Below are 15973 nucleotides of genomic sequence, written 5' to 3'. Positions count from 1 at the left end.
GAGGGGAGGGAGCGGCTGCCGGTTAACGCCAGGTTAAGAACGGACAAAACCGCGAAGAGCAGCGTCCCGGACACTGACGAAAAGTGAGCAGTACCGTGCTGCGCGTGGGCTTCGTATTAAAACGCACACCGTGGTGTCGGGAGGGCGCGTTCTCGTTAGGGGAGAGGATTATCCGTGCCCTGAGGTGATGAAATCCCAGAGCATAGGACACTTGGGACCACGTTATGACAAAGTGTAAAAGACTGTTATTGAGATGATGAGAATTCATACAAAGCACAGATTCAAAGCCTACAAGAACTTCAAATTTTAATTCCAACTTTCAAGTTTCTCATGGAAGGAAATCCCATCTCTCCCACTTTGACACAAAACAAGTTAACGAGATAACCTGATAAAATGTTAAGCTACCGGTGACTCTAGAAAAATAAGATTATCATGTCTTAAAGGGTACTTTTCTACAGCAAGCAAGTTGTTAACAGTTTAGAGAAAGGAAATAAATAATTACCCCACTAGAACAGCCTATACATTGTTTTAGCACAATTCTTGTTCCGTAGCATTTCAATTTATAAAACTGAGCACACATGCAAGTCTAATACAATACAGAATGTCAACAGCCAAACACAGGGGCAGAATTTACAGATAGTGGTTAATCATCAGCACACAACTCAAAGCTGGTAGGGAAGTTTAAAATGAAACTCACGTAATTTTGAAACTCTGATGCACACTGACCCAACACTAAAAAAAGACTACATTTTGATTAGGAGAAAAAACCTCAAACTTTTATTGATGCATTATTAGTTCCAGTCCCCACTCCCCGCCTCTGATTTATCAAAAGAGCTGAAGTAGTCCAGGAGGATTTCCCAGCATCTGCCACCTACAGATAAGATATTTGAGGACTCAAAAGGTATCTTGAAAAAGATTCATCTTTTAACTTAGTGGAATGGATTATAGGAAGCTGACGCTCTAGACACCACCTACAAGCATTCAAATTCCTCTAGCTGCCTATGTAACAAAATTTGAAAGCTGTTGGTGAAAATTCATTCCCTTACAGTCCAAAGCTCAAAATATGTACAACTAAGTTAATGAGTAGTACTGGTATGAAGCACCTGTTCCTGCCCAAAATCCAAAGGAAAATTAGTATTTTAGACACTCAGTATCAAGCTCCTGCTGAACTACAAGTTGAGCTTTTACTATCTATTCCGCTTTAAAGGCCAAGGAAATGAAAACGCCTTTTCGATAGAAAGACTACATTAAACCAGAAGCCTTGCCTTAGCTGCAGCAATCCCTCTAGGATTCAAAAGTTAGTGCATTAAGCTACTGCCAAACAGAAATATACCTAACTTCAAGCTAACCCTTGCTTGCATCATTTCTGAATGGCACTCAAGCAAAAAAATTTCCAAGGCAACCCTGTTTTACACAATCCTATAGTGAACAGCTTCAACATTTACTATCTGTTCGGACTTGGCTGATTCTGACTGTGCAATTCACAAGTATCAAAAAACCAAGCCGCAGCTGAGAAGACAGGCACAATTCAATTTTTCATTAACGATTTTTTTCAATTCTTATTTTAAACATTCACACAATAATTTATTTTCTACTTCAAACTGTAAAGATGCCATCACACTTGTGCAAACACTAAACAAAGCATATTGAGGCACAAAGAAGCCAGAAGGTATTCAAGTAACAGTCAAAGTAATTTGGAAGATGCATTTTTTTTTAAATCAGAGGTCTTTCACACTATATTAAAAATAAACCAATTTTCCCATCCACACAAATTAAACAGCTGACTTGCCTATATATACATACCAAGAAATGAGATACCAGTTTAATTTTTTTGGGTAATTTTTCATAAAAGATCACAATTTTCTGTAATAACTAGTCCTTGAATGCTTGAAATCCATAAACCTACCAGATAAGTAACTATTACTTGAAAGAAATTCATTTTTTAAAAAAATAAAAATATATAAGTTTCTCTATACTACCTAATGGCAGCTAAAATATAATGATAATTTTACAGTGAACTGGTCATACAAAGAGAAGTATTTTAAACCATTTCTCTATAGATAATTTCAATTCAAAACAACAATCCCAAAATATTTCATATTTTAAATGAACTGGTCAATAGGTTAAGAAAGAAAAATAGTGTTAGAACACTGCAGACACTCCTGCTGACATCACACTGAATAATTACAACTTTTGGTCTTTGTTACAAATGTTGCGAAATTGTTTCTATGAAAAAAGAGCTTTCCCCCCCATCCCCAAGAAATTAAAACAGTGAACTATTAAAAAAAAAAGAAAAAGAAAGTGTTTTAAGAGGCATTTCTTTTAGCTTGCATGATATAGCCTTTGGACTTGATAATTCCTCTGCTTTTAACAATGACTGAATACCGGAGAAGCCATAAAGGAATCCACTCGTGTGCTTTCGTGTTCTGGATGCTTTCCTGAAGAACTTCTTGGAAACTTGCTTCACAAAGTAATTCTGAAAGTAAAAAGGGATATTCATGCCTTAAATAATGTCATGTAAACAGCTGCAAAAAGCAACACTTAGTAAGAGAAGCCTTTTTCTACAGTCAGAAATCTTAAGCAGTGCCAGATACTCCACAGATCCACTCTTCTGGAATGCACGTAAGGTAGAAGCAGCTGAATATTACAGATGAAATCTTCAGCACACTTTTTTGCAACATCGAGTATTTCCCACAAAACTAATTAACTGAGATTTCTACAATATCAAGTGGAGCTGTTCAGCAGAGCCATTAACAGGGAAAAATGAAAATTAAATTTGAGAAGCTAGCTAGACAAACCAGAGTTGAGTAAAGCATAAGGCTGAAATCAGCTAAATACTGAGCATTCTGTTACCTCTGCAGTCACTGGAAGCTCAACATTTATAGTATCTATCATAACTGGGCTCATAATAACCACAAACACAGAAAGCATTAAGAAAAATAGGCTTAAATGCCACAAAGGAGAAAAGGAAGGCAAGTACAAATCCTCCTAGGATTTGTCAGTCAAGGGAACAATCTCTTTGTTGATGGGTGTTCCCAAAAAGATAATCTCAATACTCTTCAGCTGACTGTTACAGAAAAGTCAAGCTTAGCAAACAGTAAGGGAATCACTACTTGCTTTATTTTCTATCCAAACCCTCTTTTCCTTCATTTCATGACTCTCGACAGAGGGTATTTATTAAATTTTAAGTTGCACTTTGAACTTCACAGACAGGGAAATTGTCAGATTGAATGGCAGTTCATGTTGTATGTTCCCAAAGCAGTACTGATATAGCTAATGAATTTCATCAGTGCTTAAGCATGTAACAGTGGTACTATAAATCATGTACTTCATAAATAGCATTTCATACACTTTTTTTTGCAGGGGGGAGGGGTGGAGGTGGGGAATGGGGAGGAAGAAAAAGGAAGAAAAAGTATGATCATCACGAATAGCTAGCTAGTCATAAGGAAGAATGTAGGGAAGGAATGTACTAAATATTGTTTAAGACTTCTCGCTTACAATTCCAGCAAGATATTTAAAGTGTCATTATAGTGAAGAAGATTAGATGATGTTTGAGAGAAACTAATATAATATCCCAGAATATTCTAGGGAGCTGGTAACTCAGAGTTCTAGGGTCTAAAGGAAAGCCTCCAAGTCCTTCAATCACTTAGTAAATGAATCGCTGCACAAAACAAGTAAAGACTTTACACCAACTCTTTTTGTAATAATGTTATTTTAAGAAGCCACTACTTTGAAAGAACCTTGCTTAAAGCGTAGTAATTTTACATGTCTAACACTACCAAAGTACTCAAAAAAATCAACTGACCATCAACATTTCTATGCAAGCTATTTCACAGACTAATTCTGGGCAAGTGGACTTTCATTTGTCATTTACTGGCCTTCAGCAATACAACTGTCATTTCATTCTATGTTTTATGGAAATAAGCTATTTTTTGAACATGTGTAGTACAAATTTCTCAGCAGTTTGTTCTTCTATTTACTTTATTTTCTCTGATTAAAATGATTTCAAGAAACTATCCAAAGCTGGAAGATTGCCTTTTCCCCACCTTTCTTGAAGCAAAAGCAAGAACTTAATAGAAATATTTTATAGAGGAAAAACCTTTTAGAATCCTTTGTTCAGGATTCAAATGTAATAAGCTTTGATGTTCAGAGAAATAGTATTCCAAACTTTGTCCTGAATAAACACATTTAGAAGTCTTACTGTTAACTTATCTGGCAAAGCCTTACCTTTTGGGTCATTGTGAGTTAACAGCTGTATGTCAAACTGTTTTGCAAATGCAGTGAGATCAGGTGGCATCACACAACAGGAAGCTAGGTTCACCTGATTACTACTTGGTTTCACCTAAAAGCAACAGAATACTTTTATAAGAAAAAATAACCATGTACTTATTTTAGTTGTTTACCCCACACCGTCTATTACAACAGGAATTTTGCTTTGAACAATTTGCCTTTGATCATTGTTTCAAAGTCTGAACAAGGCTAATCGATTCTGCATGATGCTGAACAGGCAACTCCCACATCTGCAATTTCCTGCAGCGTAGAGCCCAAAACAAGAACAGGATCTAAATTCAGGTGCTGCCACAGCAAGATGAGTACTAACCCATTCTGGCTTCCTGTCTGCTGTGCTCCCTAAACAGCAGCAAGTTTCCCCCGCCCCCCCCAGTAAAAACATTATAGGGGCATTAGTTTGCAAAATACTTCAAATAAAAAAAAATCCAAATAAAATTTTGTTAAGGATACATAATTTGCAGTCTTCCATGCCTTCATGTAAGTGCCTGAATCAGATTAAGTTAAAGGGGTTGCTCTTGCACTGACTCTTTCTCTGCTCATCACAAACTGCATTCATGATCACCATGCAGGTGGCCATTAATCCCCTCAGTTATCCTCCTCTCAGTATACACAAAACAGCAAGGAGGACAAATCAGGACTCTCAGCAGGACCTCTTATACAGATACAGTATGTTCACATACCACGAAAGAAATGTCATAAGAGGACTATTCAAAGAACTAAGACCGAAACATTAAATCTGCAAGCTTACATGAGCATGGGCACATACCAGAACAGACTAATTGTTAAGAGGCAATTAGTCACATTGGACAACAAAATATCGTGCCACTTCATTCAAAGCCTGTCCTCTTCTTTACATTTAAGCTTAGCATTCAAACAGCATTTTTCCAAGGGGAAATCCCTCCATTCATAGCACAGCTTAAAGTTAAAACAGCTACATTTTCAGAGTCACTGGAATAAATCTGAAGGCTTAAGAGTACTGTTTATACTCTGTCCTAAATATAAAAGCATTCAGAACTGCCCTGTTTTTGGCTGGGATGGAGTTAATTTTCCTCCTAGTAGCTGGTATAGTACTGTGTTTTGGCCTTAGGGTGAGAATAATGTTGATAACACACTGATGTTTTAGTTGTTGCTGAGCAGTGCTTACACTAAGTCAAGGACTTCTCAGCTTCTCACAGTGCCCTGGCAGGTGCACAAGAAGCTGGAAGGGGTCACAGCCAGGACAGCTGACCCAAACTGACTGGCCAAAGGGATATTCCATGCCATATGATGTCATGCTGAACAAAAAAGACTGGGGGGAGTTGGCGGCAGCAGGGCAGGCACAGCTGCTGCTTGGGAACTGACTGCACATTGGTCAGCAAGTGGTGAGCAATTGCATTGTGCATCACTTGTTCTGCATATTCTTTTATCCTTACTATTCTCTTCCTTTTCTGTCTTATTAAATCATTTTTACCTCAACCCACGGGTTCTACCTTTTCTCCAATTCTCTCCCCCATCCTACTGGGGGGGAGTGAGCGAGTGGCTGTGTGGCACTCAGGTGCTGGCTAGGGTTAAACCATGACAAAAACCTCAAACCTTCAGTACTTCAAAGAACCTGCTACTGAACAGCCCTGTGGTTTCCAGCCTTTGCTGGTCTGTATGTAAGAACACTGAACAAGTGACAGTCACACTTTGAGCCTCCCCCACCTTGAACAACATTGTGACCATCCATAAGATGCTGAAAATAACAGGGCTAATTAATATTTTGTATACAAACACATTTATAACAGAAATTTATAACAATGTGGCAGCCAAGAAAACAACAGTTACTCTGTCCTACAAATAGGAAGTTTGTTCTCACCTGTGCCCACAGATACAGCTGCTCTAGCAGTGTTTTATCTAGGTCAGAGGTACCTATGGCAACAATCTTTTTGTTTTGAACTAGATTTTCAAGTTCTTGCCAATAAGGTTGCAAATACTCCAAGGAGAGGCTAGTTCCATCTTCAATGGGAGGTGGGGCAATAATGACCGAGTCTAACTGAGCAACTCCGAGGGCAGAACACGCTGAGGAAAAAGAACAGAGACACTGTAAAATCTTTTGTGAGATACAAACATAAGCAGCATGACTTTTCAAATTCAGCAGAAACCACACCTCCTGCTTCACTCTGCTAGCTTCCCATTCACTGTTTGAAACTCTGAGTGTATCAGCAGTCAAGGAGAGTAACACACTGTTTTTAGCAAAGAATCAAACATACAGCTGAAGGCCAAATTTCAATAGTAGGTCTTGGGGAAGAAAAAACAACCCCCGCCGCCAACAAAGCATGAAGCTTTTTTTCTCCTTTTCAATGTTAAAACTATATTTTTCTCTGAAGACAGTGGTGACATAGAATTCTTAATTCCTTCACTCTCAATTTCTTCCAAAATTTGTAGCTTTCACTCTGAACTATAACTCAAGTACAGGGCATGGACTAGGAGACCTATTTGATATATCTGAGGAGTTACACTACAAGCACACCGAATATGGAGATTTAAATTGCCAGAGAGAAGTGGCAAGTCTGGGAGTATCACTGAGCTTTAGGAAAGACACAAGTCATGTGGCCTCTTCTGCACAGCAAAATGAGTAAAACTTTTAGCTAAGAATAAAAGAATAAAACTGCACAGCAAAATGAATAAAACTAAGTAGCAAAACAAATTATTTGCTTCTGAAGGAGGATTCTATCAATGTATTTTTAATAAATGATACTACAACTTACAATAAAGAGGCTATTAACTGGGGTATCAATAGAACAGAATGATACCTGACCCTTTGTTCTTTAGTAACTCTTTATGCCCAACAATCTTCCAAAGTGGTAAAGTTCAGTGCTCTTCACAATTACTGCTACATTAGGCTAACAAAACTTTATGTATCAGTACAGCCATTGTATTGTATTATCAATAAAATGTAACCATGTCATCAGCTGCTTGCAACATTGTTTTATTTCCTAAATAATCCCTGAAATACTGAACAGTCAGTAGCAAAATTCATCATGTTAAAAACACCTAGCAACTAACAACAACTGGCAAGAACTATTGGACCACTATTACTAGAACACCACTTGCTATTCACTTTTTAACAAGTTTTGTGTGAAAGAACAAAAACTTGCTCCTGCTTGGAGCAAAGAATTAGATTTGAGTTTGTGGACCCAAGGTTACAGCGATCCAGATTTAATAAGTTTACTGACTGAACTAAGGTGTAAATAGACTTGATTACCTAAGACTCAATTAACAGGAAACAGGATATAGAATTATAGAATCATTTAGGTTGGAAAAGACCTTTAACATCATCAAGTCCAGCTGTAAACCTAACCCTGCTAAGTCCACCACTAAACCATGTCCCTAAATATATATATATACTTGCATGTGTATATATATACACACACTTGTGACAGTCACTACATACACCTGTTAGATAGAAAAGGTTCTAATTTTATTTCTAAATACTAAAGTAAAGAAGAAACCCTATCAGAAGTTTGCGTTTCACACTTACCCAGGTGAACTGCATCTCTGATTGATGAAGAGTTTGATCCAACGATGAAAAGTTTTGCTATTTTCAAAGAAACTGGAATCAATTACTAAAGAAGCCAGCTATTATTAAACAGATAGCTATTTACTTTTGCTATATATACTACCTATGAGTTCTTGGGTAAAGGGTTCTTCGAATATACACCGATTACTTCAAAAACTGGAAAAAAACCCAACCTTCTGAAAGGTGACTGCCCAATAAAGACACTGGTTGTACAGTCTCAGAACAAGAAATCATCCAGTTAGATGATCTAATAAGCTGTAAAGCTAGGACTTAAGCATCAAGACACTAAGCAATGACCGTAACAACCTGTATAAAAACCCCAAACGTAATAGTACAAACAGACCTCTTCACAACTTACTGAGACTCAAAATGTACTAGTGTTAGTTTGGGCTGCCTCCTTCAAGTTCATCATAGTCAACCTGGAAAAATTATGCAAACAAATGTGCTTCCAATGCTATTTCTTAATTGCAGTATTATCTGTAATATTTTGTTTCAGAAAAGTCAAATATTCACAAAATACATTTAAAATGTCTTGATGGGATGCAAGTTAAACTAGAAAAATGCTGAGCTGCTTTAAAACCTGAAATATGAATTCAAGTCTTCCTTAGCCAACTTCTAGATTACCCAAAGTAAGACAGCATGCACTGATGTCATTTGACTTTGCAATTACAAAACACGGTGGAAAAACTACACATATATGAACATCCTATTAATGACTGTATATGAAACCTTTTTATACCACCAGATTTTTTACTACATTCTTACCTGATACTTTCAACTCATCCCTTTCTTCGGGATTTATTTTTTCTACAGCTTGAGCTACTGTACATTCCAGAACCTCCAGTATTTCCTGTAGTAAGTACATGAGATTTAGGAACAACTCATTAAAAGGAGACAGTAAGTTCCTGAAGAATGTTTTTAAGTAATTTTTTAAAAAAAGCTAGCGTTACAGCAGTTAGAAACAAAAATAGTATAAAATGCAATGACAGAAAGAAACCAACCAAGTGCTTCTTGATCTCTGAGGGGAGGTCAAGAAAATGAAGCTATATGAAAGGCCTTAGATAGGAATTATTGGAATAAGATTTAGTAATGTTCTGATTTTCTGATGTGAACAGATCCTTGTGTCAATTCAAACTGCCTTGCTTTAAGAAAAGCCTCATGACCAGCTGAAAAAAACCCTTCAGAATTAGGGGGTTTGGGTGGGAACATCTTTGCATAAAAGTATTTTGTAATTTCAGTGAAGCCTATGAAAAGCCTACAGTGAAAATGCTATAAAATATAGATTTTTGAGCAATAATTTTGAAACTAAAAATTAGGAAAATTTCAGCAATTTCACCCTCTAACCTCATTTAAGACTAGGCTGACATGTCATGTCAGCTTGCACAAGACGACTTTAAGTCTTACCTACATGTGATTTTGTATTACACACACACCACACCACCCCCAACCAAGAACTCTTCGGTAATTTTTGCTGCCCTACCAAAAAATCCTCAAGCGAGTCTTTGAGTTATTCCATACAGTCAGCATTTTAAACAAAAGTTAACTTTTTTTTTTAATTACTGGAAGCCAATATAATTCATAAAAGAATTGGAATTATGCCACTAACATGTTTTGACAGTAAAACCTAGCTTACATTGAATAATTAATTTTAAACAGATCACTACATCTTACAGAGACAAATGTTTTTTTTTATGTTCTCTTCTTCAGCAGTCACTAGATGTTCCACAAATCATTCAGCAGTAACTGCCTCACAACACTCCAGTGTGGAATGCAGCAATGTGCAGTTGATGCCACCATTACACAAGAATTGGTAACAAAACCCAAACAAACGGTCGGGAAAGTTTTTTAGTTTTTTTTCAATGAAACATGCTAATCTTTCACAGAGCAAATAATGTATTTAGTGGGAACCTATTACTGCTTTGCTGAATTTCAGAAGCAATAGTGAAAGAGGAGCAGGCAAATACACCAAGATCTTTACGTCAGATGCGCGTGACTGTGGTTTTAAGAATTATGTGAGTGTCTTTAGTTCTTAAGGGCAAAATTGCCACTTCTGCATCTTCAGAAGTATTTCTGAGACAACCAAAGCTACATTTCAGAGTTCCCCTCCAAACAGGATGATCTTCAGCTATCCAGTTTACCATGTCCATAGTTTAGATAATTTTCCATTGAGTTTTTACAAGCATGCTAGCAAACTTCTAAGGTGCAGAGATTTATTTTTTTTGCGATTGCCCCAACAATTAACTTGAAATCTTACACACCAGAACTTTTTTTTTTTTGCTTAGAATTGTCTTATTTGCCATCAATAGGAATTTTTTTACTTTGGTATTTCTTAACCTCTCCAAATTTAATAAATATAAAAAAGGGGTAGAGAAATAATCTTTTAAGATACCTGGAGCTGCAGATACTTTTACAGAAATTTAATAGATTCATTTATATTTTAAATGGTGTAACCAACTACATATTTCTCTGTTTTCACATGTAACATGGATAACATGCGTAACACCTCTCCTACCTGATTTAGGTCTTCTCCAATCTTTGAACTCCATTCAGTCAGCGTTTTCTGAATGCAGTCCCGCACCTACAAAATATTTTTTCATATTGAAGTGTAGGTATGTTATAACTGCACAGAAATACAATGATTCATAGGCGCATAGGACAGAGTGAGCAAGTGAACTAATGACACCATTCCTTCAACCACGGAAGACTCCTCTTTCATAGCTTCCATCTGAAACTTGTTCGAACTAGTTCACTTACATATTTTCACAAAGAGTTTTAGCAGTAATACAAGTACTGTACTTCATTTATTTCTCAGACCAATGCCATCTTTAAAGAAAAAAAAACAATGCTAAGCAAGCAAGAACTAGGGTGTGGGGTAGCGGGTTTTTTTGTGTAGAGATTCTTATGTTACAATGTAGTCAGAAAATAGCATATGTGCTGTGACATTGTTAGAAATGAGACATTGCAATCAATTACTTAATACTCATGATATTAATTACTTCTCTTCCCTAGATGCATCTGACCCTTTTCATTTACTGTGTACCTATTCCACTGTGCCCAACCACTAATGCTTTTAAGTTCTTCATTACTGAAAGGGGGAACCTTGAGATGCTACCCCACACTTGCATTTTTCCTGCATCCACAGATGCAAAATAAACTTGACTAGGATTCCGATCATGGATTTTCTTCAACATAGTAAGGCATAAGTAAGACTATAAGTCTAAATCAGCTTATTAACTGCATATCATACCAGTCCTTCAGCTGTACCAATGCTCTAGCTTCCCCCCATGTGTCTCGGGAGTTGTTACCCTGCAGGTAAGTAAATGTACTGTCAAGACTGCTATCTGCCACAGGTAGGAGCACTTTCACGAGCTCTGCTTTACTTCACTTTTAGCAATATATTTTATAACTATGTGGATATCTACTTTTTGTAGCATTAAGTAGCTATTTCCTGTGACACCTAATTCAGAGCACTCATAATACCATGCACAAACTAGAAGCCAACCCCCCCCCCCCCCCCAAACTGGGCATCACAAAGTTTAAGACAGAATACAGTAATAATACTTTGTGAGCACAAATTCTATACATACTTTCCCAGTCATTTAAAATGGCATGAAAAAATAACCAAGTCAAACGGCAAGAATTTACTCCCCCCCACTAAATAGCTATCCACAACACTGGAACTCTTTAGCCTATTTTGATGCAACTTACAATGTTATCTTTTCCTTTCTGAGGGAAAGTGAGACAGTGCTAAGTATGTATATTCTATATATTGCTACTTTGCAACTGTCACACTTCATATTTCTACTGCAATTAGTACGCACAAGCCTCTGTCTCCAAAGCACACCATTCACCTGCTCTCAACACATGCGAAAAGCGCAGCGTATTTGACTGCTTTGACAAGCTTTTCCAAATACAGTTACACCCCCAAACTCTCACCATTAGGGTTCATAGTTTGCAAAATTTTAGCTTACATTCTGCCACTGAGAATGACACACACACTAACTATACCAAATAGAAAAGTTAAAAGCCAGTTTATTTCTGATAATTAATGCCAATTATTTGCTTTTGGAATCCCAACAACTCTGGAAAGCAGGTAGCCTTATGGTTAAATGCAGATTTCCCTGTAAACAAATGACTGTAAATACCTTAACTGATTAGTTTTGCACACCGGCCACTCTTTATTTAACAACCCTCCAGAACCTACTCACAGAGGGGTGCCATTACGATACAGCTATCTCTTTGCTACAGAATCTAGCCCTGTTCCACACAGACCACAGAATGTTGTAATAAGCAACCAGGCCAAATAAAAAAGTTATTAATTACTACATGACAACTAAATAAAAGTATGATGAATTCTTCCTTCTCATTACATCATCCTCCCAGTCACCTTTCTTACCATTTGTGCACGGTTAATATGCAATCAACCAACTTCTAGATTATCAACAGTGCCACCACACAGCAATAACCAGCCAAAACCATAGTTCTTCTGACTGTTAAATGACCATTTTCAGACTACCATGTCACGAGGAGACGGCAAACAGTGGTTCTGAAGGTTGCGGCCACAGGATCTCCAGACATTTTATGAGGATTATTCTAAGTGTTGACACATACTGCTAAAGGTAATAGTTCTGAAGTGGTGATTAAAAAGTTCCTTCAACTTTTAACCAAGAATGACAGCTAAGCTCTTTAAAGAAGACAGCAATGACTAATTTTCCTGAGACCTGTCACCACCAAGAAATTAAATTACTTTCCGGTTAGAAAAGAGTATTTTCATTATTTGCAATGCAAGCTCATATTTGTTCTTATCTTTCACTTGCTAAAGAGGTATCAAGGATCTCCTTGCCACTGCAGTACTTAAGCTTGTGAGCGTTTTAGTTCTTCGCTCGCCAACAGCAGCAACACCGTCTGGTTTCTTCCGAAGGAGACTCAGACACAGCAAAGTGCTGCCGGGGCACGGGGTGCGTGCACCTCTGCGCTGCTGCTAGCGGGGCCTGTTCTGGCTACCGCTTCGACCCCGCACAGCCGGCCCGCTGGCTTTCCCACGCGCTCCCCGGCCGGGCCGCCGCTCCGCTGGCCCTCAGGCGCTGCCCGCGGCGCGAGGCCAGACCCGCGGCGCCGCTCCGCGGACTGGACCGGCCCGACCGAACCCGGGCCCGACAAGACACAACACACGAGAGAGACATTAGAAAAAAAAAAAAAAAAAAAAAACAAACCACCCAAGCCTGTTTTGCCTTTCCCATCCCTCGAGAGCGCACGCGCGCGGTACCGCCACGGGCACACGGCACGCGCGGAGGGCGGGCACCGCCCCCGCCCGCTGCTGCCCGCGGGCGCCGCCGAGGCGGTCGCTGGGGCAGTTAAGGCCCGTTCTCCCCGATGAGGAACAAACCCTACTCCGGATAATACTTGGATCGCTCGGACGTTCCCGCACCCGCCGCCGGCGGGGAGCGGTACTGGGCGCTCCCTCAGCCGCCGCACCGGCCGCCTCACGGCCCACCCCCGTGCAGGCGCCCGCCGCCGCCCGCCTCAGGGCGAGCCCCCGCCGCGGCGCCCCGAGGGCAACTCCGGGGCCCGCCCCGCTCACCTCCTCGGCGGGGGTGGCCGGGCACTTCTTGCGCAGGCAGCCCCAGTTGAGGAGGTTGCCGGTCTGCAGGGTGAGGGTGGCCGCCCGCTGCAGCAGAACGCGGGCGCCGTCCGTCCCCATGGGGAAGCCTGGCGCTGCGGCGGCCGCCGGGCTCCCCGCGACACCTGCGGCACCGGACCACCGCGCGCCGTGACTCAGCACAAATAACGGCGGCGGGGGGGCGGGGGAGATGCTTTGTAACCGTCCCCGGTCACATGGCACGAGGACAATGGGCGGCGGGGCGGGCCCAGCGCGGGACGGAGCGCACCGGCCGGGCAGCGCGCGCCCCTCCAGCGCCACCTCACGCTCCCGCCGCGCGCCTGCGCGCCGCCCCTCACGAGGCGCTTGCCCTCACCGAGCAGCGCCCTCTGGGCGCCGGCCGCGGCGCAGCACGCGGGGCGGGGCCTTTCCAGAGCGGGGGCTGACGGGAGGGGCGGGGCGGGGCGGGCCTTGCGGCCGCCGCGAACTCGGGCCGTTCCGCCGCGCTGCGGGCGGGTTCGTGGAGGGTCGCGCGGTGGGAGGGCTGTGGCGGCGGCGGTGGTGGCGGCTGAGCTGGGGTCTGTCTGTCGGTCCGGCCCAGGGGCGCCAGCGGCCGCGCGAGCCGGTCCCGGCGTCGCGCCCTGAGCAGGCGTGGCTCTGCCAGGCAGGAGCGGCCGCGGTTCGGTAACACCCCCCGCTTCGGCCCCAGCGGCGGCGGGGGAACCCGCCCCGCTCCGCCCCGAGCCGCCGGCCGGGCCGGGCCGGGAGTCCCTCCGGTGGGACCGGTGTCATCACCTTGCGAACATCACTGACTTAGCTGCTGTGCAGGCGTAGTAAAAGTAATGAAACCGTCTGAAATTTAGTCATGACGCTTTTCAGTAACAGATAGTCGTAGGCGCTGAGATAAGAGGCCCAGAAAAGGAAACCAGATGCTTGTTCGGTTTGGTTTTGTTTACGTTTTGATGAAACTTAATGTCGGGGAATAACTCCAGTTTCACAGCAGCTGGTTTCAGTGAAGACACACCGGGTGAAACTCGAAGCATTACGGCTTGGGAATTTTTTTTAAGACCGGGTGGCTTCTGGAAGGCCCCCGCTCTGAACGTTAAAGTCCTCCTGCACTGGAGATTCGGGGGGACGGGATTTTTCCCCCCCTTTTTTTTTTTTTTTTAATAACTACAGTTAAAGGGAACAGTAAGCCACAAATCGTAATTCTGCTGTCAGCACGGGAATTTGAGTTGTGTTTCTAACAGATTTTCCTTCCCCAGGCTGCATGTTGCGCTAGTACAGAGAACCAATTTGCATAACTTCTGTCAGCCTGAAGCACTGCCTGGTCGCTTTCTGGTACAGAAGGGTAGTTTAAATTCTTTGTATTTGCGTTCTGGTTACTTTCCCACATTGGATTACTTTCATGTATTTGAAACATTTTCCTCATTGTATGAATACAGAGCACCTGGAAGTGAAACGTACTGAAAGAAATGTCAGCTTATTTGGAAAAGCAGTAATTTTGTTTTCTTTCTCTCTCACATAAAGATCCGGAAGGTCTAACCTGGCCCAAAGGTTAACCATCCAGACTTGTAATCGGCTTGAGAAGGAGTGTGCACGCCCATGTGCCTTCACAGGTTTGCCCATATTTACACTAGTCATGAATTCTGTCCTGTTGGCTCTTTCTGATCGGCCTTCTGGCTTTCCAGTAGAGGCCTTTTCTTTTGGTGAAATTTATTCTTTGATATTTCATTTAAGTAGCTTTAATGGTTATAATTCTAAGGTAGCAGGTTAAATTTGGGGGTTGCAGAAGGTTTTCAAACAGTGCACATAGCATAAATCTTTCTGTCTCATGGAAGTTTATGGCAGTGAAAAATCAATGTTCCTTTATAGCATTGCAGAATCTGCTGATATTTAATTACCTTAGCTCTAGAAAAAGGATATCACGTAATGAAGACTGGTTTGAGGAAAAATAGTATCAGCCTCTGTGGTGCTTTATGCCGTGCATTTAATTCTCAGCGGCAGCAGGAGCACATCACAGGAGAAGAAGGGGTCCCAGCAGAGTTCCCTTGTCAGTCCAATCACCCCTGAAATGTAAGGTCAACTATCAGAGAAGGAAAGGAGGGTCTTTTCTAGCTCATGGTCAGTTGTATTTTTGCAGTTTATCTCATTAAGCTACTTCAGATCTACAAAAAATACGAAAGGCGATTGATTTCCTGCAGTAAGTCTGTAATGTTCGAAGAAAAATAAATTGCTCTTCTGAATGAAAGGCCACTGAATCGTCACTCCAGGCGGTCGGTCTTCTCCCGCAGCTTTGGCACACCGGGAGCCGCAGGACTTGGCTCGTGCGAGGTGCCGGCGGTGCCCCGCACTGCTGCAGGCTGCCCGGGTACCGCTGCTGGCTTCGCAAGGAATTGCTCTAGCAGCCGCCCGACGCGCTCCGCCGGGCAGCGGCCGCGGCCCGGGGCGGGGCGGGGGGTCCGGGCGCCGCCTCCCCCGCCCGGCGCTGCCGCCGGGAGCCCCCCCGCGGGGGGCGGGCGCCGCCTGATTGGCCGCCGCGC

General features: G+C 41.9%; 1 protein-coding gene across 2 annotated transcripts; it reads right to left on the bottom strand.

Moving 5' to 3' along the window:
- Positions 1 to 280: 280 nt before the first annotated feature.
- Positions 281 to 13532, bottom strand: GCLM (glutamate-cysteine ligase modifier subunit). 2 transcript variants are annotated; one of them, XM_059821976.1, is made up of 7 exons: positions 13413 to 13532; positions 10344 to 10409; positions 8597 to 8681; positions 7793 to 7849; positions 6128 to 6330; positions 4228 to 4342; positions 281 to 2476 (listed from the first exon to the last, which is right to left on the bottom strand). In XM_059821976.1, the coding sequence occupies exons 1-7, from the start codon at positions 13530 to 13532 to the stop codon at positions 2307 to 2309; spliced, it is 816 nt and encodes a 271-aa protein (XP_059677959.1). In that variant the 3' UTR covers positions 281 to 2306. The 2 variants fall into 2 exon arrangements, with proteins under 2 accessions (XP_059677959.1, XP_059677960.1); XM_059821977.1 differs by lacking the exon at positions 10344 to 10409.
- Between the last annotated feature and the right edge of the window lie 2441 nt (positions 13533 to 15973).

The sequence above is a fragment of the Gavia stellata genome, chromosome 10 (genome assembly GCF_030936135.1).
Source record: "Gavia stellata isolate bGavSte3 chromosome 10, bGavSte3.hap2, whole genome shotgun sequence".
Classification (NCBI taxonomy): Eukaryota; Metazoa; Chordata; class Aves; order Gaviiformes; family Gaviidae; genus Gavia; species Gavia stellata.
The sequence above is the reverse complement of the archived record's forward strand: the minus strand, read 5'-3'. Positions and strand labels throughout refer to the sequence as shown.

Excerpts from the sequence above, each read along its gene's own strand:
- GCLM (XM_059821976.1), bottom strand. The coding sequence starts at position 13,532 with ATGGGGACGGACGGCGCCCGCGTTCTGCTGCAGCGGGCGGCCACCCTC. Across the intron at positions 10,410-13,412 it reads CGGCCACCCCCGCCGAGGAG|GTGCGGGACTGCATTCAGAA; the intron begins GTGAGCGGGGCG and ends AATATTTTGTAG. Across the intron at positions 2,477-4,227 it reads AACTCACAATGACCCAAAAG|AATTACTTTGTGAAGCAAGT; the intron begins GTAAGGCTTTGC and ends TTTTACTTTCAG.